Genomic DNA, 24,599 nt, shown 5'->3' with positions numbered 1-24,599 from the left:
AAAAACAACACAACAACACACTCACGAAACAGCAAAACAACAAAACTCAAAAAACCCCAACGAAACTTAACCAAAATTGCCATGCCCATAACACAACCCACAAGGTACAAACATATCTACTTAAAATGAAAAACAACACAACAACACACTCACAAAACGGCAAAACAACAAAACTAAAAAAAACCAACGAAACTTAACCAAAATTGCCATGCCCATAACACAACCCACAAGGTACAAACATATCTACTCAAAATGAAAAACAACACAACAACACACTCACAAAATGGCAAAACAACAAAACTCAAAAAAACCCAACGAAACCTAACCAAAATTGCCATGCCCATAACACAATCCACAAGGTACAAACATATCTACTCAAAATGAAAGACAACACAACAACACATTCACAAAACGGCAAAACAACAAAACTCAAAAAACCCAACGAAACTTAACCAAAATTGCCATGCCCATAACACAACCCACAAGGTACAAACATATCTACTCAAAATGAAAAACAACACAACAACACCCTCACAAAACGGCAAATCAACAAAACTCACAAACCCCCCAACGAAACTTAACCAAAATTCCCATGCCCATAACACAACCCATAAGGTACAAACATATCTACTCAAAATGAAAGACAACACAACAACACACTCACAAAACGGCAAAACAACTGAGCATGCGCATTGGTGCCCAGCCGCAAGTTCCCTGGCGCTCGCACACAGTTCCCTCTGCGGAAGCCATGCCCACTCCAAGCCCCGCCGCGCCGCTTCCCGCACACACACACACCCTGCCGCACGCACACACACAACCCCACGCTCCATCACTCCCCCCGCCACACACACACACGCAACCCCACGCTCCATCACTCCCCCACCGCCACACACACATGCGCAACCCCACTCCCCCCTGCTGCCGCACACACACACGCAACCCCACGCTCCATCATTCCCCCCACCGCCACACACACACGCGCAACCCCACTCCCCCCCCCCCCGCTGCCACACACACACACGCAACCCCACGCTCCATCACTCCCCCCGCTGCCGCACACACACACACACAACCTCATGCTCCATCACTCACCTGCCCCAATCTTACCTCCTTTTACTTCACGCCACCTCCAAACCCCACCCCGCCCCTTCCCGCCCTGTCAAAATCCAGGAAAGACAGGAAGGAAGGAAAGAAGGAAGAAAGAGAAAGGGAGATAAAGAAAAGGGGGAAGGAAGGAAAGTTAGAGAAAGAAGGAAGAAGAAAAGGAAAGAAAAGGAAAGATGGAAGGAAAGAAAAGAGAGACAGCAGAAGAGAAAGAAAAAGGGGGAAGGAAGGAAAGAGGTAGAGAAGGAAGAAATGAGAGACAGAGGGAGAGAAAGAAAAAGGGGGAAGGAAGGAAGGAGAGAAGGAAAGAAAAAAGGGAATGAAGGAAGGAAAGAGGGAGTGAAGGAAGGGGGAAGATGTAGAGAAAGAGGGAAGGAAAGAAGGAAAGAGAGAAGGAAGAAAAGAGACCAGAAGAGAAAGAAAAAGGGGGAAGGAAGGAAGGAGAGAAGGAAAGAAAAAAGGGAATGAAGGAAGGAAAGAGGGAGTGAAGGAAGGGGGAAGATGTAGAGAAAGAGGGAGGGTAAGGAAAGAAGGAAAGAGAGAAGGAAGAAAAGAGACCAGAAGAGGAAGAAAAAGGGGGAAGGAAGGAAAGAGATAGAGAAGGAAGAGGAGAAGGAAAGGTGGGAGGGAAGGAAGGAAGGAGGGAAAGAAGGAGAGAAAGAGGGAAGGTTGGCCACAGCAACGCGTGGCGGGTAAAGGTTGTTATTTCTATGATTATTATGATGCTATTATTCCTATGAGACCCTTTTAGGGGGAATGGGAGAGGTGTCAGGTCCCAGAGGCAATGCATTGCATTATTGTTATTGTTATGATGGTGGTGAAATAAAAGGAAATAAAAAGAGAAAGAAGGAAGCAAACAGGGAGGGAAGAAAGGCAAAGGAAGAAAGGGGGAGGGAATGAAGGAAAGAGAGAAGGATGAAACCAAGTAGTGAAAGAAGGAAAGAAAGAAAGAGATAGAGAAGAAAGAAAGGAGAGAAAGGGGGAGGAAAGGGGGGAAGGAATAGGTAGGGACCTCTCTTTCATAATAGTCCAGATATCTACCTCAACTTTGATAAGTTTTACTATAGGCCACAGCAACGCGTGGCAGGGCACAGCTAGTTGTTTATATTTAGAGAATTCAGAAGTTGACCAGAATGGAAAAGAAATACATCTTACATCAGTGATAGGATAGTGTTCTCCACGCTGCATCTCAGTAGGGCACCTGAGGTAAGGCGTCTCAAAGTAGCATCTGTTGTATGAAGTTACTATTGTGATGCCCAATGTCAGGACTATCTCTATGTGCTTGCAATTCAAATTTAACTCTCAGAGGAAAACCATTACACCAGGGGTCTGAATTTGAAATCTTGTGCCTTGAGGCTATTTATTGTACCAGTAAGACAGAGGTGAGGCTACCATATATCCAGAAAATATTGGATTGCAGCTTCCATAGGATTTTGGCCTGCATCAATAGGAGTATAGTGTCTAGATCCAGGGAAATCATGCTACCCCTCTATTCTGCCTTGGTTAGATCACACCTGGAATACTGTGTCCAATTCTGGGCACCAAAATTGAAAGAGATATTGACAGGCTGGAATGTGTCCAGAGGAGGGCAACGAAAATGATCAGGGGTCTGAAGAACAAGCCCTGTGAGGAGTGGCTTAAAGAGCTGGGCATGTTTAGCCTGAAGAAGAGAAGGCTGAGAGGAGACATGATGAGAGCCATGTATAAATATGTGAGGGGAAGTCATAGGAGGAGGGAGCAAGCTTGTGTTCTGCTGCCCTGGAGACTAGGACACGGAACAATGGCTTCAAACTACAAGAAAGGAGATTCCAGCTGAACATTAGGAAGAACTTCTTGACTGTGAGAGCCATTCAGCAGTGGAACTCTCTGCCCCGGAGTGTGGTGGAGGCTCCTTCTTTAGAAGCTTTTGAACAGATGCTTCTTGGCAGAGGGTTGGACTGGATGGCCCATGAGGGCTCTTCCAACTCTGTGATTCTATGATTCCCATGATTGACTGTGGGTGAATAAGGCTTCTGGGGGGCCTTCCACACAGCCCTATATCCCAGAATATCAAGGCAGAAAATCCCACATTATCTGAGTATGGACTCAGATAACCCAGAAATTGTGGGATTATCTGCCTTGATATTCTGGGATAAAGGGCTATGTGGAAGGGCCCTGGGTATTCTAATCCATGATATTTGGAGAGCTCCATGTGACCCATCACTTTATCACACTAGAGAAAAAATCCATTTAAAATCGAGTTTCTGCCTCCTGCAGAATTCCTAGGTTTGTAGTTTTGTGAGGTTTTTAAAGGCTCCTCTCTAAACTACAAACCCCAGAATTCTGCAGGTGGTAGAAATTGGATTTAAAGTGGATTCATTCTCTAGTGTGATGGTATAGCCACCCTTGCAATCAGCTGTAGTGCCCGACAAACTCAGACTTGGAAAAGGTATGTCTTGGATATTCACTACAGCCCTGTACCCACAAACCAAGAAAGGAGATCCCACTGAATTCAGCAAGCCTTGTGTTTCAATAACTATCCAAAAAATTGGATGTTTGTTTTCATAGGACTCCAGCATAAAAGGCAAACATGTTCTTGCCTCTTGAAGTAATTTCAGTGTGCTTGATGGAAATGAAACATTGAAAACATTCATTCTCTTTCCTAGGTTACTAGGAAACTGCTTTGTAGGAGAAGTATAAAATGTATGCTACATTAGAAGTAGGAGCTTAGATGTTGGGGTATCTTTGGTTCTATAAAACAGTCATACTTTGTCATACATGAAAATCATACTTAAGTGATTGAATTGAACAGTCATCTTAAGTGAATTGGACGATCTTCCCACTGACTTTTGATACTTTGCCATCTGAGAAAATAATAGTAAATGCAAATTTTAGCTTTCCAACTTCCCAAGTCAAGTTGCATAGTACCCAAAGTTATTAGGCACATGAGGCAGGGGGAGGAAACAAACTTCTTTTTAATTCCCAGACATAAAAAATCCAACAAATTAAATAACCATTTGCCATCCTTCCATGACACACAGAAGTCTACGCATTCTACCTAACAGTAGAACTGGCCCCATCTGCGTGCTATCATAACGTTTATGATAGCGTTAAACGTGATTGTTTAAATGACCTTATTTATTATTTATTTACTTACTTACTTATTTATTTATTTCAAATATTTGTACCCCATCCTTCTCAGCTTCTGAAGGGGGACTCAGGATAGCTTACAACTGGCAACAATTCGATGCCCACACATACAAAAAAAATACTGCACGACATTACACAGTAGATAAAAACATTAGGTTAAAAATACATTTAAAACATTATTATTAACCATACAGCCTTGTACCTGCTTTGAAGGTTCTACTGAAAATAGTGTATGCCATTACCATTCACATTCTATGATTTACTCCACCATTTCCACATGGAAGCTCTAATATCAGATCAACAAGAAAAAAACACAACTACATTGTATTTCAATGTCAGGTACAACAATGAGCGTACTAATAAAAGCAATACACTTTTTAAAAAATATTACACTCCAGTCTTATTGAATAGAAAATATCATCATCATGGTTGGCATGGCTGGGGAGAGGCACAGCACTGGAGCAAGTCTCATTACTTTAAATGTTTCTGTTCTATAACTCACAGAATCCCGCAGCAAAGGGGAGAATTCTGGAATTTGTAGACCAAATGGGAACTTTTACAAACTTCACCCTGTACAAGCTGGGTTCTACAGGCCAATGGATACTCCACCACAGACAACAGAAGAGCTGCAAGACCAAGAATAAGCAATGAGAGTAAAGACAAAGATCAACCCAGAGGGTAAGTGTTCTTATCACACATCAAGGGAACTACTGACTGCATAGGGAAGCTGATGAAGAAACACAAATATCATGTAATTGTTGACAAGTCTACAAAGGGACCACCAAATGCAGCGCCCAAACACAAATCAAGGAATATCAAAGGCACTGCAGACTAATTCAACCGGAGAAGTCAGCCATAGCAGAGCACCTGATGAACCAACCTGGACACAGCATATTATTTGAGAACACAAACATGCTGGACTACTCTAACAACTACAATGTCAGACTATACAGAGAAGCCAATGAAATCCACAAGCATGTGGACAATTTCAACAGAAATGAGAAAACCATGAAAATGAACAAAACCTGGCTACCAGTATTTTAAAAAACCTCTAAAATCAGGACACTAAATAAAGAGCAATACTCAAAAAACAAGGGAATTCATGATAGAAAACAATCAGGGTCAACTAACACCTCCCAACAAAGAATTTCCCCAGGCAGGAAGCAGCCAGACTTTGAAGCTGCAAGGCCATTCAATGCTAATCAATGTGGCCAATTGCAACATTCACACTTAAAAAAAACCCCAAGAGTTCTTTCTCCCATCCCGGACATTCTACAGATATATAAATCTCACTTACTAGTTTCCTACTGACCTCACAACCTCTGAGGATGCCTGCCATAGATGTGGGTGAAACATCAGGAGAAAACGGGGTATTGGGTGGCAACCTGTGCTGGACGGGGTTGCACTCCCCCTGAAGTCACAGGTCCACAGCTTGGGGGTCCTCCTGGACTCAGCGCTGACGCTTGATGCTCAGGTGTCAGCGGTGGCTGGGAGGGCCTTCTCACAGTTAAAACTCGTGCGCAAGCTGTGACCATACCTTGTGAAGTCTGACTTGACTATGGTGGTCCATGCCTTAGTTACCTCTAGACTGGACTACTGTAATGCTCTCTACGTGGGGCTACCCTTGAAGACGGCCCAGAAACTACAACTTGTCCACCGCTTGGCAGCCAGATTAATAACTGAGGCTAGTTATAGGGAGCTCTCGACTCCCATGTTTAAGGAGCTCCACTGGCTGCCATTTATTTTCTGGTCCCAATTCAAACCTACAACAACCTACAAAGCCCTAAACGGTTTGGGACCCACCTACCTTCGTGACCGTATCTCTCTCCATGTACCAACCCGGGCCCTTTGATCTTCGAGGGAGGTCCTTCTCTCACCCCTACCAATCTCACAAGCTTGTCTTGTGGGTACAAGGAAGAGAGCCTTCTCCTCTGTGGCTCCCCGACTTTGGAACTCTTTGCCTGGAGAGATCAGGGAAGCCCCTTCACTAGAAATGTTCAAAAAGAACCTTAAAACCTGGCTCTTCCGCTGCTCCTTTGGTGAGTAGGTGCACACCATGACATTTTGCACCCCTCAATGTTCATTTTTTGCTACTGGAGCTCGCGCCCTCCAAATGGGAAGTTTAGCCTCCCCTTAAATGCCCTGCTCCTATTTTTATCTCATTACAGCCTTTTAATTGTTTTATCCTGTATATGCGGCCCATCCATTGTTATCGTTATTGTGATTGTGTTTAGAATGTTATTTTATTACTGTGCTTTTAAAAAAATGTAATTTTGATGATGATGGTGTTGTTTTTGTTTATGCTGTAATACATTGTCTGGACTTGGCCCCATGTAAGCCGCTCTGAGTCCCCACCACGGAGATGGCAGCAAGATATAAATAAAGATGATGATGATTATTATTATTATTATTATGGAATATGGCCATACAGACCAGAAAACTCACAGCATCCCAAAACCCTAGACCAGTGGTTCTCAACCTTCCCAATGCCGTAATCCCTTAAGAATGCCTTATGTTGTGGCAACTTTAACCATAAAATTATTGTCGAAGGCTTTCATGGCTCTTCTGATGTCTGAGGTGGAGTATCCATTGGCCTGTAGAGCCCAGTTGAGGTGGTTCAGTTCATCTTGGAGGTGGTGGGGTTCGCAAATTCTTTTTGCTACACAGAGAAGCCATTGAAATCCACCAGCATGTGGACAATTTCAACAGAAAGGAGGAAACCATGAAAATGAACAAAATCTGGCTACCAGTATTTAAAAAAACTCTAAAATTACAACAGCACAACAACAGAGAGGAAACAAACAAGGACATCTAATCACCTCTCAACAAACCTTTGCTCCAGGCACTGTCAGGCCATTTAATGCTAATCAAGGTGGTCAGTTGAAACATTCACACCTAGCTCCAGCAGACAAGAGTCCTTTGTCCCACCCTGGTCATTCCACAGATATATAAACCCTTTTTCCTAGTTCCAACAGACCTCACTACCTCTGAGGATGCTTGCCATAGATGCAGCCGAAACGTCAGGAGAGAATGCCTCTAGACCATGGTCATATAGCCCGAAAAAACCTACAACAACCCATAAAATTATTTTTGTTGCTACTTCACAACTGTATAAGATCATTAAAACAATAAAGTTTAATGCCATCACCAGACTTTGCTTGAAGTGGGAAGAGATACATCTTGTGCAAGCAAAACCCTTGCCACCAAAGCCTGGGAGCGATGAAACCAACACAACCAAGAACTTTTCAGGCAATTGGCCATGCCATGCATTGATATTAAAATATATTCTGTGTAGTCTGATTTGCCCACAAACATGTATTGAGAAGAAGAGCGTTGGTTCAGCAACAGGTCTTAGAGGAGAAACCAGAGATCCCAGAGTTGCCTCCCTGCTGCTCTTTCCCCCTCTCCAGACAGAAGGTGGCAAAAGCGCTGGTCGCCGCCTTTCCTGGGAGAGCAGTTGAGGTGCAGGCATGCTCAGTAGCTGTGCCTCCTCCTCCTCCTCAGCAACAGTGCCTACCCTACTAAGAGGCTGTTTGCAACAGGAGGAGAAAGCCATCTTTGCTAGCAGCTGAGAGGGCGAGCGAGGAAACCGAGGCTGAGATCATTCCCAACCAAGAAACAATGTAAGGGCTCGCAGATTTTGATTTCCTTCAGCCAAGGTGGGAAGGGGAGGCCGGCTGGGAGGGTGCCCCTGGGCAGCGGCGGGGATTCGGGAGCGAGGGCGCGGCTGTTTGTCACGGCGCCAAGAGGGAGCTGTCCAACTGTTGTGGTGCTGAAGAACTCGGAGCGCGCTCGCTTGTGCTTCCCCAACGGGAAGGCGCTTCGCTCGACTCCCAGCAGCTCCAGGGCTCAGAGCTTGAGAGCCCCTTCTGGGAGGTTCGTGGAGGGTGGAGTGGGAAGGACCAGGTCGGGGTGGAGAGGCTGGAATAGGCAGCCCTTAGGCTCTTATTGAGCAAAACCCAAGTAACAACTCAGAAAGTTCATGCAGCTGTTTCAGAACCACCAAAAGTTGCCATTTGAACATTCCTACCTCTCTCTCTCTCTCTCTCTCTCTCCTTTCCTTTCCTTTCCTCTTCTTTCTTTCTTTCTTTCTTTCTTTCTTTCTTCAATACTTCTTTCCAGACAATGGTAGAACAGTGTTGCTCTGTAACAACAGAACCTCAATTTCTAAGGCACACTTTAATCACACATTTATTGATTTATTATTTTCCGTTTTTATATTCCACCCTTCTCACCTTGCAGGGGATTCAGGGCAGATTACAATGTACATATACATGGCAAACATTCAATGTCATAGACACACCACATATAGCCAGATACACAAAGGCTATTTAATATTCCACCTTTTTCATGAGGGGATTCTGGTCACCAGGGGAGTTGTTGCTTCACTGTCCATTTGTGACACTGATGAAGTACTTCCTCATTCTTTGCATGCTTGCTGGAGACTTTTATGGTGTTCTAAATTTAGTTCAATTAGCCTCCCTGCATAAGCGGTACCTAAATTTCCTACTCGACTGTCGTTCGGGTTGCAAAGGTCGACAACAAGCTACACAAATTGGTCAGAAGCTCACTCTGACCTGAGCTGGCTTCGAACTCATGACCTTTTTGGTCAGTAGTGATCTTAATGCAGCTGACACCCAGCCAGCTGTGCCACAGTCCCGGTGCTATAATTGGCTATAAGGCTATAATTGAAATAACATTAAATTAAAAATAGGGGCTTCACTGATTTGTCTGTAGGGTCCTGAAAATCTTGAATGTCTTTTGCTGGGAGTTTAATAACAGACCATTTTGTATTAATGTGCAAGATATATGAGCTGATTCTCCTTATGAGCCAGCTAGGAACTTAAGATCTTCTGGGGAGACCCTGCTTTTAATCCCATCTTCATCACAGGCACGTCTGGCAGGGATGAGAGACAGGGCCTTATCAGTGGTGACCCCTCAGCTATGGAACTCCCTCCCTATGAATATTAGATCCTGACATTCCAGAAAAAAGTAAAAACCTGGTGTTTTGAACAAGCCTTTGGAAATGCAGTGTAATTAGATAAACATGGAACTAGGAAAGAGTGAACATGGAATGACTTAGACAATGCTTAGACATGGAATGGCTTAGAAAATGAGTTAATCAGGAAGTCACTGGTGATTATATGTTTTTAATAGTTTTTATATGGTTTTTATAATTTGTGCTAAATGTTTTAAATTGTGTTTTATGACTGTTATGGTATCGAATTGCTGCCAATTTGTAAGCTGCCTTGAGTCATCTTTGGGCTGGGAAAGGCGGCATAGAAATACTATAAATAAAAAAATAAATATTGGGGTGAAAAAAGGCTGGAAACACTCAGGGTGCATCTACACCAGTGGTTCTCAACCCTCCTAATGCTATGACCCCTTAATACAGTTCCTCATGTTGGGGTGACACCCAGCCATAAAATTATTTTTATTGCTACTGCATAACTGTAAATTTGCTACTGTTATGAAACATAATGTAAATATCTGATATGCAGGATGTATTTTCATTCACTCGACTAAATTTGGCACAAATACCCAATATACGCAAATTTGAATACTGATGGGGTTCTGGAGGGATTGATTTTGTCATTTGGGGGTTGTAGTTGCTGGGTTTTATAGTTAACCTACAATCAAAGAGCATTCTGAACTCCACTAACAATGGAATTGAACCAAACTTGGCACATAGAATTCCCATGACCAACAGAAAATACTGGAAGGGTTTGGTGAGCATTGACCTTGAGTGTTGGAGTTGTAGTTCACTTACATCCAGAGAGCACTGTGGACTCAAATAATGATGGATCTGGACCAAACTTGGCACGAATACTCAATATGCTGAAATGTGAACAGTAATGGAGATTGGGGAAAATAGATCTTGACATTTGGGAGCTGTAGTTGCTGGGATTTATAGTTCACCTACAATCAAAGAGAATTCTGAATCCTACCGATGATAAAATTGGGTCAAAATTCCCACACAGAAGCCCATGACAACATAAAATACTGTGTTTTCTGGTGGTCTTTGGTGACCCCTCTGACACTTCCCTTGTGACTGCCCCCACCTTCCCGGGGTGCTGACTCTCAGGTTGAGAAACGCTGATCTGTACTGTAGAATTGATATATTTTGACACCACTTTAACTGCCATGGCTCAATGCCATGGAATCATGAAGGTTGTAGTTTATAGGGTCTTTAACCTTCTCTGCCAAATAGTGCTGGTGCCTCGCCAAACAACAACACTCAGGACTCCATCGCATTGAGCCGTGGCTGTTAAACTACATCAATTCTACAATATAGATGCAATTTAGTATTGATAAACATGGGTTTTGATTAAAATACTGGTTCAGCAAATGTTATAGCTTGAAATGCATCAACAGGTTAATTCAAGGGCTTCATTTTCAGCCTTGTGTAAGACGACTCACCCAGAGTTAGCAGTGTGGGGGAATTTCTCACCTTGCTGGTTTAAAGCTTTAATCTGGCAGCAAGAAGGAGCAAGCAACTGACAATTCTGCTAACAGCAGCCTACACAGATCTCTTCTTTCAAGTGAGAGCCACAATTTAGTGAAAAAGCATGTCTGTTCAATGTGTAAAATCCTGGATTCAGTCCTTGATGCTTTTGGGAAACCTGATACTGAGGCAAAGATCCTTTCTTGGAAACTGACATAGTTTGGAGTAGTGAAAGACTAGATCTGGCATGGGTAAACTTTGGCTCTCCAGGCATTTTGGACTTCAACTCCCAAAATTTTGGGAGTTGATCCAAAACACCTGGAGGGCTGAAGTTTGCCCATGTCTGTACTAGATGGATTATTGGCCTTGAAAAGCATATAGAACAACTCTTTGCATTCTGATGATGCCAATAAAGACTAAGTGATAATAGCAGTGTTATATTTATATTCTGTTTTTCAGCCTTGACTGACCCTTATAGAAAATTTAAATTAAAAAGCTACAGAAATGTCAGATGTAATGAGGAATAACCTGGTGGTGAGAGAAACTATATTTGGGTTTCTGATCCTCAGTGTTTCTCTCTTAAAAGAGAGGGCCAAGAGAGCTACTAATGTAAGTCAGTGATTCCTAGCTGTGGATCCTAAGAAGTTGTTGGAGCCCAGTTCCCAGAAGCTTTCGCCAGTATGACCAATGGTCACAGATTCTGTAATTTAACAGCATTAGGGGCCCAATATAAGAGGATGGTTGTCATTAAAAATGTCATGCCATAAAAGCAACCTTTTGCAGACTTGTTCCTCAACATGTTGTGACCTTGAAAGTGTATACTTCATTTTATTGTTTAATTTATTAATCAATTTACACTGTACCTCAGCTCCCCAAGATAGGATTCGGTGAGGCTTTCAGTAATTTAAAGAATGTCGAGCTAAAATACTAAGTAATTCACCAAAGTTGAAAAAGGATTAAAATACATTATTATTTAAAGGTTTAGTTGAAACATTTAAAACAAACTTGTTATTATAATTACCAGTCCCAATCTTTAAATATCTTTCTATTTGGCCTATGCAATTCTACATTGCATAATTATTTCCATGCTGTCCTGTAAATCACTCCCAAAATCTCAGTCATCCCAATAGAAAGAAGCCTTCATAATATCTTTATTGGATCAAAACCATTTTGTTTCCTGAGTTTTGAGGCTTTGCTATAGGTTATGTTATTTTTAAAACATTTTTGTTTAAACAGGTACATTTGAATATCACCACATGGTCTAAACCACTTCAACTTTTACAATCGTCAGCTAGATATCATTTGTGGTGCAGGTGACATAAAGATATCTTGTTAGAACTTCTGTATCAGAATCCTGTGGCACTTTAAAAACTAACAGAAAACACTGGTTTTTAGCTGCCACAAGACCCCTAGTCTGTGTGGTAGAAAAACCAACAACTGATATTCTTCTGGAAATGCTTACAATAATTTGTTTATAGTTTTCAGTGGAAATATATAATTGTATAGAATGTCCTGTTAATTAGTATTGAAATGTTTTGGAACAATATTCATAGTATTGTTTAAAAGTATTGAACTCCCAGCAATCCTCACCATCACCTATAGTTGGCTAGAACTATATGCACTTGGCACATCCCAAAATTATGGAATTAACATGAATTCAAGTTTTAATTCCTGAGGATCACCAGTAGTAATGGGTTTAAGGTCCATATGCCAATGGCATGTGATGGCTTTGGAACTTGGGCAAATAGTGCATAAGACTACAATTCATGGTTCCCTGATATTTATACACGAAGACAAACACAAATTCCCTCAACCCAAACACATCTAGATCTCTTCCTTGCCCACTCTACTCTAATACATACTTGGATACATGTAGTCACCCAATAGCCTCCCCAGCCAAAAAGCATGCAGCTGGAGTCAGATGAAGGAACATCAGTGAGGCTTTAGGCTGGGACATGAACTGAAACAGCCTTGGTTACGTTAGTGAATGATCTATGCAGGGAACTGGACAGGGGCTGTTCTCTTGGATCTCTCAGTGGCTTTTGATACCATTGACCATGGTATCTTTCTGGGATGCCTAGCAGGAATGGGGCTTGGAGGCACTGTTTTACAGTGGCACCAGTCCTTCCTGGAGGGCTGTTCTGAGAAGGTGTTGTTGGGGAACACCTGCTCAGCCCCCCTGGATGATCTACGGATGGAACAAATCAAGAACTTTGGTCCAAAAGCAAGGTGCTGGCTGCTGGAGCTGATGAACAGCTGCACTGCATCCTGTCAGATCCCCAAAATCTGGAGGAAATCAAGTTATAGCCATCTTGAAATCAGGGAAAGACCATCATGATCCAAAAAGCTATAGACCAGTCTCCTTGTTATGCCATCTTTACAAAGTTCTGGAGAGATTTATTTTGCATAGAATTATGGAAAAATAGGCCCATGTCTGATTCCACAGCAAGCTAGCTTCAGGAAGGGCAAAAGCTGCATATCGCAAGTGCTGAACCTAACTCAGCACAGAAGATGGCTTTGAAAGGCAGCAGATCACAGGAGCTGTCTTCATAGACATGTCAGCGGCTTATTATACTGTAAACCACCGCCTCCTCCTGAGAAAAATGTATAGTATCACAAAGGACTACCACCTCACCTGCCTCATAGGAAATCTGCTACAAAACAGGAGCTTTTTTGTTGAGTTCCAGGGCTAAAGAAGCAGATGGTGAAAACAGAAGAACGGCCTGCCTCAGGGGAGCATGCTTGCTCCATCCATGTTCAACATTTACACAAATGACCAGCCACTGCCAGAAGGGACGGAGAATTTCATCTATGCTGATGATCGTGCCATCACCGCTCAAGCAGGGAGCTTTGAGATGGTTGAACAGAAGCTCTCCGAAGCTCTAGGCACTCTTACTGCCTATTACAGGGAAAACCAGCTGATCCCCAACCCATCTAAAACACAGACATGTGCTTTTCACCATAAGAACAGACAAGCGTCCCAAGCTCTGAGGATTATCTGGGAAGGAATTCCACTGGAGCATTGCAGCACACCCAAATACCTGGGAGTAAAGTACCAGCACTCTCTGGCAGAGAAGGCTAAAAAGGAGTTCCCATGATTCCATAGCATTGAACCAAGGAAGCTAAAGTGGTCTCAAACTATATTAATTCTACAATATAGATGCATCCTAAGTCTTCCTGTTGCCTCATCAGAAACTTATGCAACTAAAATTGATACTTTCCGCAAAGTATTTCACAATGATCCTTAAAATGTTTTTAAATCTTCTTCAGTGGTTTCTGCATCCTCCTGTCACAAGAAATCTCCCGTCCAATACTCTATCCACAAGGATAATGTGCCTAATTTCCACCTGTTTTTCAACAGCTAAAACTTATTTTTAGTGCTGATTAGAGTACACCCATTGAAACAATTAGATTTACCATATGTCAACTTATTAGCCAACAGTTGACTTATGAGTCCATTCTGTATTGTGCCTAACATAACTTCAAACTTTGTATTACAATTGTTCAAATTGCAGGCTTTAAAAAATTGAGTGTGAGGTACTTCTTACTGTCCAACATCATCTAAGTAACACAAGATCCAAAAGCCTAGTTTAAAAGGATTTGTTTTTCCCATGAGTCACTGAACAAAGTACTCTTAACTGTAGCTATCTTTTCTAAACATTCCTTGGTTTGCTGTAGTCTCTTCTACCTTTCCAGCAGATATGAACTTGCCCTGAAGTTCATGCTATTGATGCTGTTGCCTAGTTTTGTGCATGTAAGCAGGCAGGATGACGTCAAATACCTTTATTTGTATGAGCTGTTCTTTGGTGATTAATACAACTGTTTCCTGCTTGCAGTGTTATATAATCTGTTCTAGTAAGGCCCAGTCTTTCAGCTATATTTATCTTTTGTTGTCTGCTTTTCAGTATTGCCATATTTATTAAAAATATACACACTAATACATTTATACCTTTCTTGTGACTGCCCTTGCTCAGTTGGGCTTATAATGAAGGTTAGGTTTCTGTCCAACCATGTACTGCCCACCTCTCTAGCATAATGCATTTGCTACTTTTTCTATGATAACATAGCTTTTTTAGTATGGTAGAGTGGCTTGAGTGTTGGACTAGTGTTCTGGAAAAACACAGTTCAAATTCCCACTCAGTTATAGAAACACACTGGGTGGCCTTGGATAAGTCATGCTCTCTCAGCCTCAAAGAAAGTCAATTGCAAACCGTCTGTAAATAATTTTTTCCCAAACAAGCCCTGCAGTATATTTGCTATACGTTGCAGTCAACTTGAAGGCATACAATGATGACAACAATTTCCATACCATACAGTGTTTTAATTGTAGATAGTCAATATCTTGATACGCACACAAGAAGCGATTTAACACAGGGAAATTTGACAGATCCCATCTCACATGTTTTCCCCTGCTTTCCCCCATTTCCACACAAATTATGTGCTCAGAAAACAAGTTTTCCCTGTCTCCTGACCCCCCTCATTTTAAAACATTTCTAGAACAGTTCCTTGACTAAGCATCACAGATAACAGGTGGAAGCTTATCTGCATCATTTGATGGACTCTGTGATACTTTGTTAGAGAACTGTTTCAGAAGCCTTTGGTGCAGATTGGCTCCAGATTGATATCAGAGGTGGTTACAAATAGTCCCAAACCTGCTGCAGCTATGGATTGGTGTCCACACAGCTGAGACTGCATGAACTCTGCTGAAATGCCACATTCCATGTTGCCATCAGCACTCTCAGCTGGCCACAGAGCCCTTCCTTCTGTTGATTTAAGAAAGTGGCATTCGCAATGGCCAGGAGCTCATACAGAACTCTGCAGCTGACATTGACCCAGGGGAAGGTGATGGCAGCGCTGTTCAGTGAGGACAGTGGACTGATCCAGCTGTCTACATTGCCCCAAAGCCATGGGATATTCCAGAATTTCAAGCAAACTCTAAAACATTCTGAAATGTAGTGAAGCTGTATGATCATGGTATAATCTATGATACTCACCAGAAGTCAAGGAACATCATGAAGACAGGCAAGAGCCAACACAAAATAAGTCTGGGTTTTCATGTCTGTGTAGAGGAACCCCTCGTTGCACAAAGTTAAAAGTGTCCAGAAGAAGGGAGAGATTATATACCGCCTTCAGTAGGGTACACAGAAATCTGCATGCACTCTCTGTTATTTTTAAGAGATGTACAACGCACATAAGTATGCCTTTAAGTCACCTGTTGATTTATGGCAACTCCAACAATTTCATAGGGTTTTTTAAGGCCAGAAATACTGAGTTGGTTTTGCTAGTTCCTTCCTATGAAATAAAGTCTATAGCACTGGTATTTATTGGTCTGAGATCATACATCATCTGGTGCCTTTAGAGCATTTAGGCCCTTAAATAGCCAAAGTACATTCAAAAGTAATTTGTCAACATTTTAAGACAACCATATAGCTACTGCAATTTTTGCAATGATAAAGCAAGCCTTAACTTTCTCATTATTCTAAAATAACTGAAATTTAAAAACCAGAATACTACAAGCTGTTTACCTGTGATATATGGCTCGTAAGAATAATAACAATAATAATAACTTTATTTGTATCCCGCTCCATTTCCCCAGAGGGACTCGGGATGGCTTAAAAGGTAACAACAATGCAAACCAAAAACAACATAAAATATAAAGCAAATAACTAAATCAATAGAAGTGAGCACCAAAGGAAATAAGGATAAAACATAAGAAATGAAATTTAACATAAAACACATCAAATCAAAATAAATAAACAATAAACATAACAATAGATTAAAGTTAAAAACTGTAGTATACAAACCAGTTGGACATTCCAGCTACAAATTGAATTAAAATATCAGACTAAATTGTAGTATTCTGGCACATTTAGGTAAAGAAACCACACATTCTGTAACTATAAAGTAATCACAACCGCTTACAGTTACAGCAAGGATGGTACGAAAGCTATCGCTTATTGTCTTACAATCCTAATATCACTTAGTTATGTCTTAGTTATTGGGAAAGGGAATTAATGACTCGATAAATTCACTATTTGTGACTACTTACTACTAAAATCTAAGTTTACATAAGGAAACTGAACTCTAGACTACAACTTCTTAAACTGTGAGTCCTGATCCCTAATGGGGGCCCCTTAGCTCTGAGTTAGGGCCCCAAAAATTGGCAACGTAAAATGTATCTTAACACCATCCATTTACACAAATCTGTTAGTAACAAGAAGCAGTGTTTACAATGGACTCTGCAGAAAACGCTTTAGCTATACTCCACAAAAAGGAAAAATATCCTGCTTAGCACATCTACAAATACTGACATCCCCTGCCCTGAGCAAGGTCCTTGCAACGTCTTACACCAGAAGCGACTTTTTTGTTCTGTGTCAAGTTGCTTCTGACACAGAACAAAAAACAAGAATATATGTAACTAAATATTTCTGTTGGAGGTCCAGTTCATCAAACATGCCTGTTTCCAAAACAATCTATTCCATGGCCACCGAGCTTAGGAAAGTTTCTTTGAGGCTTGTTGGAATAAAACCCCAAAGGAAATGGGGTTGCTGGGAACCAGGAAGTCTGGGAATTGAAATCAAAAAGTAACATTCCCAAGCTCTGGTATGCTCATTCTTAATTGCCTTGTGGTCTTTTATTCTTTATTGCTGTGCACCTTCAAGCCATTTTCAACTTATGCTGACTTTAAGGCAAACTTATCATGAGGTTTTCATGGGAAAAGTTGATCATAAGGTGTTTGTCATTGTTTTCTCTGTGGTTGAGAGAGTGTGACCTGTCCAAGTAACACTCCATGGCCAAATATGATTTCAGTTCTGCTTATAGTACAATGCTCAAACCACTGCACACCTTGTCAACTGTCTTCCACGTAGGTATACTCTTATGGCACTCATATGTGAATACTGGAAAAAAAATGTTGACATTTCTTCATCACAGTGCAGTGCCTTGCTTTCTGGGATGTTGTGCACTAAAGGGCAAATCTTACATCATCAGGTACTTCTTTCATTGTAAAACTAGTTTACAACCTTTTACAATAAAAAGTAATCAGTAACCCTTTGAGATTTGGGTAAGCCAGACATCAGCTGAAGATGCCAACGTCAGAGGACCATATCGGAAAATATTTTGGCTGTGTGGGAGATGGAACCTGACTCTGTGCGTCACACCAGTTCCCTGTCTCACTCAATGGTCTCACCAGACCGAGTCATGCACCCAGAGCTGTGCTTGCCAGGGAATGAGTCACTGATTGAATATGACCTTCCATTACCAGGAACTGGCCTCCTCTCACTCAGCAAATAGATAACTTGTCAACTGTCTTCCACCTCAACACCTAGATCACAATGGCACCATGTCCAGTGATATGGTAGGTTTCACAAAATGTTAACTTCTGCAGATGTCTCAATTACAGCCCCAAAGCAATCTTCTGGAGTACTGTTTTATGACAACGTATCAATACAAATAACTATTATGTTGTTAGAGTTTCTTTCCAGAAAATAACAGTACAGGCAGTCCCTGAGTTACAAACGTCCAACTTACAAATGAGTCACAGTTAAAAACAGGGATGAGACAACAGGAAGTGAGATAAATCTGCCCCTCGGAAAGGAAATTCACTCTTGGAGGAATTATCATGGGGAAAAGATGTCTTCACTAAAGCTTTCTCACCAATCCTTGTCTCCACAACAAGCCATTTTTTTCAAAATCCAATTGTCACAGGGAGAGAAAGTGAGGTGAAATCTTCTGAACAGGAGTACAGACAGCCAAACAAACATCACAGGAGTGTTAACCCTTCCATATGCTATCCAAAACTTGTGTGTGTGAGAGAGAGAGAGGGGGGGGGGAGGGAGGGAGAGACAGACAGAGAGAGAGAGGGTGTGGCTGGAGCTACACTTAAAAAATTTGCCTGCTACAACTTATAAATAAATTCAACTTAAGAACAAACCTACAGAACCTATCTTGTTCATAACTTGGGGACTGCCTCTATATGTTTCTCGCTCCCACTTCCCTGCTTTTTATCCACCAGTAATGAATGATGAATTGACATCACTAGCTCAAAATTCACTGCTTATAGGGTTGTTCTAGTATTAGTCAAGCAGCAGTGTGTGCCTCAGGCAACAGATGCTAAGGAGCAGCAACAGCCACTTCCTGGTTATTGCCACCAGAATTCTCTCAGTGTTAGAAGGCAAAGTTGTGAATGCTACACAACCTAGATAAGCCTGCTTCCTCATGGGCAGTAGAAGGCATTGTCTTGTCAACAATACCAAGTAAGATTTAACAGTCAGGTCAGTCACAAGAGTTGTGGTTTTACAAGGTCTTTGGCTTTCTCTGTCAAAGAGTGCTGGTGCCTCACCAACCTACAAATCCCAGTATTCCATAGCTTTGGGCCACTGCAGTTAAAGTGCCATCAAACTAAATTAATTCTAAAGCATAGTACCAGTCTCCATTTCCATACACTAAGGGAAGAATACTTCAGGTCATGGAGAGAAGAGATAACCTGATTTTGTCATTTTTCTTTCATAGGAATATGTCTCATATATGCTGCTTATTGCCATTCATGTTATCAGTTTTTGCCCAGAACACATGTGAAGGTGGATTCATATTTATTAAGAATCTGTTTTCTTCCTGATATTTTAAGAGTTTACTTCACAGGCATGTTCTCTTGCCACCATAATTGGAAATGAAAATCTTGGTTCTCTTCCAATGATCATTCACAAACTAACTCATGCTAAGAGTATTTTAAGTGTGAAAAATTAGGTTCATGACCTCATCAGAGTTGCTACCGGAATTGCTACACATTGTGGAAAATCCAGTGGTGGCCTGCGGAGGGAACCTATCGCTCCACATCACCCAGGTTCCCTCCTACCTGTTGCAGATCAGTCTAAGGCTGCTCCTGAGGCTGATGGGTTCACTTGATGATTTAGAGAGGACTGTGGGATTGCCTGTGGGATATCCTGGGGCACAAAGTGATAAAGATTCAAGCCAGGGGAATTATGCTTCTCTCTGTGAGAATTCTGACTCAGAAAGTGAAAGTGCAAGGATTCAAGGTCAGTCAGAGAAGCCAGAAACTGTGGATTTCAGTAAGGCTTTCGACAAAGTCCCCCATGACCTTCTGGCAAACAAACTAGTCAAATGTGGGCTAGGCAAAACTACGGTTAGGTGGATCTGTAATTGGTTAAGCAGACGAACCCAGAGGGTGCTCACCAATGCTTCCTCTTCATCCTGGAAAGAAGTGATGAGCGGAGTGCCGCAGGGTTCCGTCCTAGGCCCAGTCCTGTTCAACATCTTTATTAATGACTTGGATGAAGGGTTAGAAGGCATGGTCATCAAGTTTGAAGATGACACCAAATTGGGAGGGATAGCCAATACTCCAGAAGACAGGAGCAGAATTCAAAATGTTCTTAACAGACTAGAGAGATGGGCCAAAACTAACAAAATGAAGTTCAACAGTGACAAATGCAAGATACTTAGGCAGAAAAAATGAAATGCAAAGTTACAGAATGGGGGACACATGGCTCGAGAGCAGTGCGTATGAAAAAGAACTTGGAGTCCTCATGAACAACAAGTTAAACATGATCCAACAATGTGATATGGCAGCAAAAAAAAAGCCAATGGGATTTTGGCCTGTATCAATAGGAGTATAGTGTCTAGATCCAGAGAAGTCATGCTACCCCTCTGTTCTGCCTTGGTCAGACCACATCTGGAATATTGTGTCCAATTCTGGGCACCACAATTGAAGAGAGATATTGAAGAGCTGGAATGTGTCCAGAGGAGGACGACTAAAATGACCAAGGGTCTGGAGAACAAGCCCTATGAGGAGTGGCTTAAAGAGCTGGGCATGTTTAGCCTGAAGAAGAGAAGGCTGAGAGGAGACATGATGACCATGTATAAATATGTGGGGGGAGTCACAGGGAGGAGGGAGCAAGCTTGTTTTCTGCTGCCCAGAAGACTAGGACACAGAACAATGGCTTCAAACTACAAGAAAGGAGATTCCACCTGAAGAACTTCCTGACTGTGAGAGCTGTTCAGCAGTGGAACTCTCTGCCCCGGAGTGTGGTGGAAGCTCCTTCTTCGGAGGGTTTTAAACAGAGGCTGGATAGCCATCTGTCGGGGAAGCTTTGAATGTAATTTTCCTGCTTCTTGGCAGGGGATTGGACTGGATGGCCCATGAGGTCTCTTCCAACTCTATGAGTCTATGATTCTATGATTCTGTTTGTTTTAGACTTTTTCTCAGGGATTTACAAGGGTTAATGGCATGAAGAATCGTTTTTTAAAAGAGAATATTTTAAGTTAAAATGTTTCCTTGTGCCACACAGAAAGGTGTGACTGATGATTTCTGGTGTAAATATATTCACTGTTCATACCAACACCTTTGCTTCACAGGGGCAGAATGTCTTGGTGTCACAGTTTTTAATGACTGAGTCCTTCTATGTGAGCATGAAGAAGAAGTAAGAATTCTCTTGGCATCTGGCTCCGAACAATCTGAACTTGATTATTTTGAGCTTTGAATCACGCTAAATATTTTGTGAATTTTCAACCCTAGAAAGTTTTCCTTCATTCATTGTGTTTCATTCTTTGTGTTTCGCTAACTTTAGTTAGGAATGCAACTGAGCTAAAGTTGGTTGGAATGTATTCCAATTACTGCCTTATAGAGTTGCACCATTTCCTTATTTCTTCTTGATCACATAAAAGCCCAAAATGCATGTTGTAATATGGAAGTGGGTGTTCAGTTCCTTAATGTGCTCCCTCTTCCTACTCCCCCTTTCCCTCTTGTCATTAGAATTTGGGAAGTTACTTTTGGTGACCTAAATACACTAGTCCCAACTACAATAGTGCATTTGGCTCAATTACTGAATACAAAGTCAACACTTATATGAATCCCATTGATACATTTGGTGTAACTTTACTTAGGATTAGCAGTTGATTTTAAATATTGAACTACAACTCAAAAATGCATCCCACTCTTGCTCTTCAGAGATAGAAACTAGGAAGTCACACTAAACACTTGATCACTCCTGCAATACTCCTATATGTTGCACTCCAGTGCAGGATTCCATCTAACTTTAGACACCAAACAGTTGAGTTAAAATAGCAAGCAGTTTATTGAGAGTAATAAAAGCCAAAGCAATAAAAAGTAGTCCACAGTAAAAGGTAAATTCAATTGATTAGGAAGTAAAAAGAGCAATAAATCCCAAGATAAATACTCCACAGAAATCCAAGAAAACGAGAGGCTTGATTTCAAAGGCAAATAACAACCAAGGCACTTGAAACAGGAATCAAACAAAGGTCCAGGAATTTAGCATAAAGAACCTATCGTGAATCCAACATTGCTTCGGCTAAAGCTAGACTCAGTACTTGGCACTATATGTATATCTCCTTTGTTTCCCAAACAGCTAAGAACGGATTTTTCCTCAATTTTGATTTCACTTCTCACCTCTGCTCTAATGTGACTGTGCACCTTAATTTCTGATTTGTTTGTCTTTGCTGGCTAAAAGCACTTCTTCTGTTCAAGCCTTCATTACAATCTGCACCTGGAGATAACTGACCAGGCACAGAACCTTTCCCAGGCTCAAGACCTTGAGATTCCCTTTGCAGCAATGCAGGACTCTCTAGGCCATCAACTGAACTGCATTCAGGCCCCACAACACTAAAAGCAAGCCCAGGAAATAGACCATTATCCCCATTCCCTTCAGGAACATCTTCGCAGACAGCATCCTCATTCCCATCAGTGGAATCAACTTGAACATGAACAACATTGCCATTCCCATCACCCAAAGCAACCTGATCATTAGACACAATCACAGGCTGACATACAACACTATATCTCTTCCACAGGTATGTCTATATAGGCCCACCATGTAGACATCAGTCACCATGTAGTTGCTCCTGGCCATCCCTGCAACATTCAGGAACTTCTAGTCTTTATTGTAAGGTAAACTAGGATGATTCAACTTAGTACTATGTTAAGAGAGGTTTGGGAGATGTACTTCCAAAGGATTTTTGTCTAAATCAGATTGAATTATTAACAAATATCTTCTTGTAGAGCTATTTTTCATCACAATAAGCCAGACAATTTACACTCTGCTGGCAGGGTTGATGCTATCACACCTTACTCTCCTGTTTTTAGCTATGCAGCTTATATGAGTCATATACAAGATGAGTAATTGTTTTTGCAGGTTTGTGATGTTTTTGGTCTATGTTATAAAGAGTTATTTAATATTTGTCCCTAATGGAGCAGCAGAATGACCTAGAATTTGCACATGCATGCTGTAAGTTTCAGTTATCAATTTTTCACAGGGTCAAATTAAACATTCAGTTGAACTTTGATTATTTGCTTGAATAATTTAGTATTTGTTATCATTTTAATATTTGTTATGACCAAGCATTGGACTACCAACCTCCAGACGTTTTGGGCCATCAGCTTAGGGTGTACAAGACAACATAGCCAATAGCAAGAAATTCCCAGACATTTTGAGACTGCACAACTGGGGCAGGCTGCCCTATCAAGACCACTCTTCATATTATATCATAATTCATACATAAAAGAGCTAATCTGGAACAAACTGCTATCCTGAAACACAATTTAATAGTCAATGAAAAATATTTCATGAAAACTTGGACTCTGAGAACTATTTCCAAAAGTGACATATTTGTATGTTCATGATGACGCTTCAGTTCTGAGAAGACCTGATGTGAGGAGCATGTTCTGTTAACAACACTGCCAAGCAAAGGGATATAGGATTAGTGAAATGCTAAAGGGACAGAATAAAACCCTTAGGCCTGGATCCATTTCTGTGCTGTGGTCTGGCCATTAGTGTGATGAGACTGTTTCTGCAGTAACTGAGGCCCTTCTCTGAAGCATTTCCCACACCTTCCAGATTATGTTCTGAGTGAGACAACATGCTGATAAGAAAAAGTTCCTTCAGTGAAACGAGCCTGTCGAATTCTGATTTCAAGGAACACTTCAAAAATGCTTCCATTAACACATTACATGTGATTTTAAAGATATAGCCATTTAGTGCAGGTTGTTGCTTGTGTTGCAAAGTCAATGTTGGGTGACCCAATATCCCATACCTATACCTGTGATTTATACTGTCCAGAGACAATCTATTTTTAAGTGATTGTTTTTTGGTAATAGGAATTGCATTGTTGGCAATATTAATTGCAGGTACTGATGGGTGAGATGCCCAGCCTTGATTTGCACAGGACCCCACACCATCCCTTTCAAAATCCCAATCTTTTAAGCGCGGCTGGAAACCGAGCCCAGACATCAAATTTCAATTTGGAAGAGTCGTGGTATTTCAACCTGGGTGTTATAGTAACCAAAACCCCAGGACTGGGACATAACAAATTGGGTAAGGCTTATTTGAAATTTTTTCTAGCAAATATAGTTCAATTCACACATGTCTACTCAGGAGCAAGCTCCAGCACTACAACTCCCTAGCGTACAGACTACAGCACAATTCCATGTGCAAACCACATGGAATTGGTTTGCAGATGGTAGATCTGTACAGCAACGTCCAAATTTTTTGATAGCCTCTCCTAACACCAGAAACACTTGAAGTTGTGTGAGGTTCCTCCTTATAAGTGCCTCACCCAAGCAGAGATTCTTCACCCCTGTTTTAAAAATACAGCTGTGTGGATTGTATGGATTGCCAGGACTATTCCATGGTCTGAAAATTCAGCATTGAAACCTGAGACTTGGGGATGACCCTTGTGATGGGTCCTAATGAAGTTGCAAGGGGGAAGTCCTTGTAATGTCATTAGGCATGATACATTATGCATCAGAATGCACAGAATATGCATTCAAATACAATCCACCAAGTCTGACAAATAACGAAAAATATATAAACACGCACATACTTTTCAAGACAATATTTTTGCCTTGAGATTTCTCCTCTTCTGGACTAGAGAAGAAGGTCCAGTAATTAGC

At 41.5% G+C, this 24,599-nt stretch overlaps 1 protein-coding gene across 1 annotated transcript in view; it reads left to right on the top strand.

The window, feature by feature from the left end:
* The first annotated feature begins 7,725 nt into the window (after positions 1–7,725).
* The window catches only part of LOC132770695 (vesicle-associated membrane protein 1-like), a 32,371-nt gene continuing 15,497 nt past the window's right edge, over positions 7,726–24,599 (top strand). Inside the window, exon 1 of the mRNA XM_060767926.2 lies at positions 7,726–7,856. Within this exon, the coding sequence (XP_060623909.2) occupies positions 7,855–7,856 (2 nt within the window). The 5' untranslated portion in view covers positions 7,726–7,854. The remainder of the gene's footprint in view (positions 7,857–24,599) is intronic.

The sequence above is a fragment of the Anolis sagrei genome, chromosome 3, assembly GCF_037176765.1.
Source record: "Anolis sagrei isolate rAnoSag1 chromosome 3, rAnoSag1.mat, whole genome shotgun sequence".
In the NCBI taxonomy this organism is placed as follows: domain Eukaryota; kingdom Metazoa; phylum Chordata; class Lepidosauria; order Squamata; family Dactyloidae; genus Anolis; species Anolis sagrei.
Note: the sequence above shows the minus strand (reverse complement) of the source record. Positions and strands in the feature narration are given on the sequence as shown.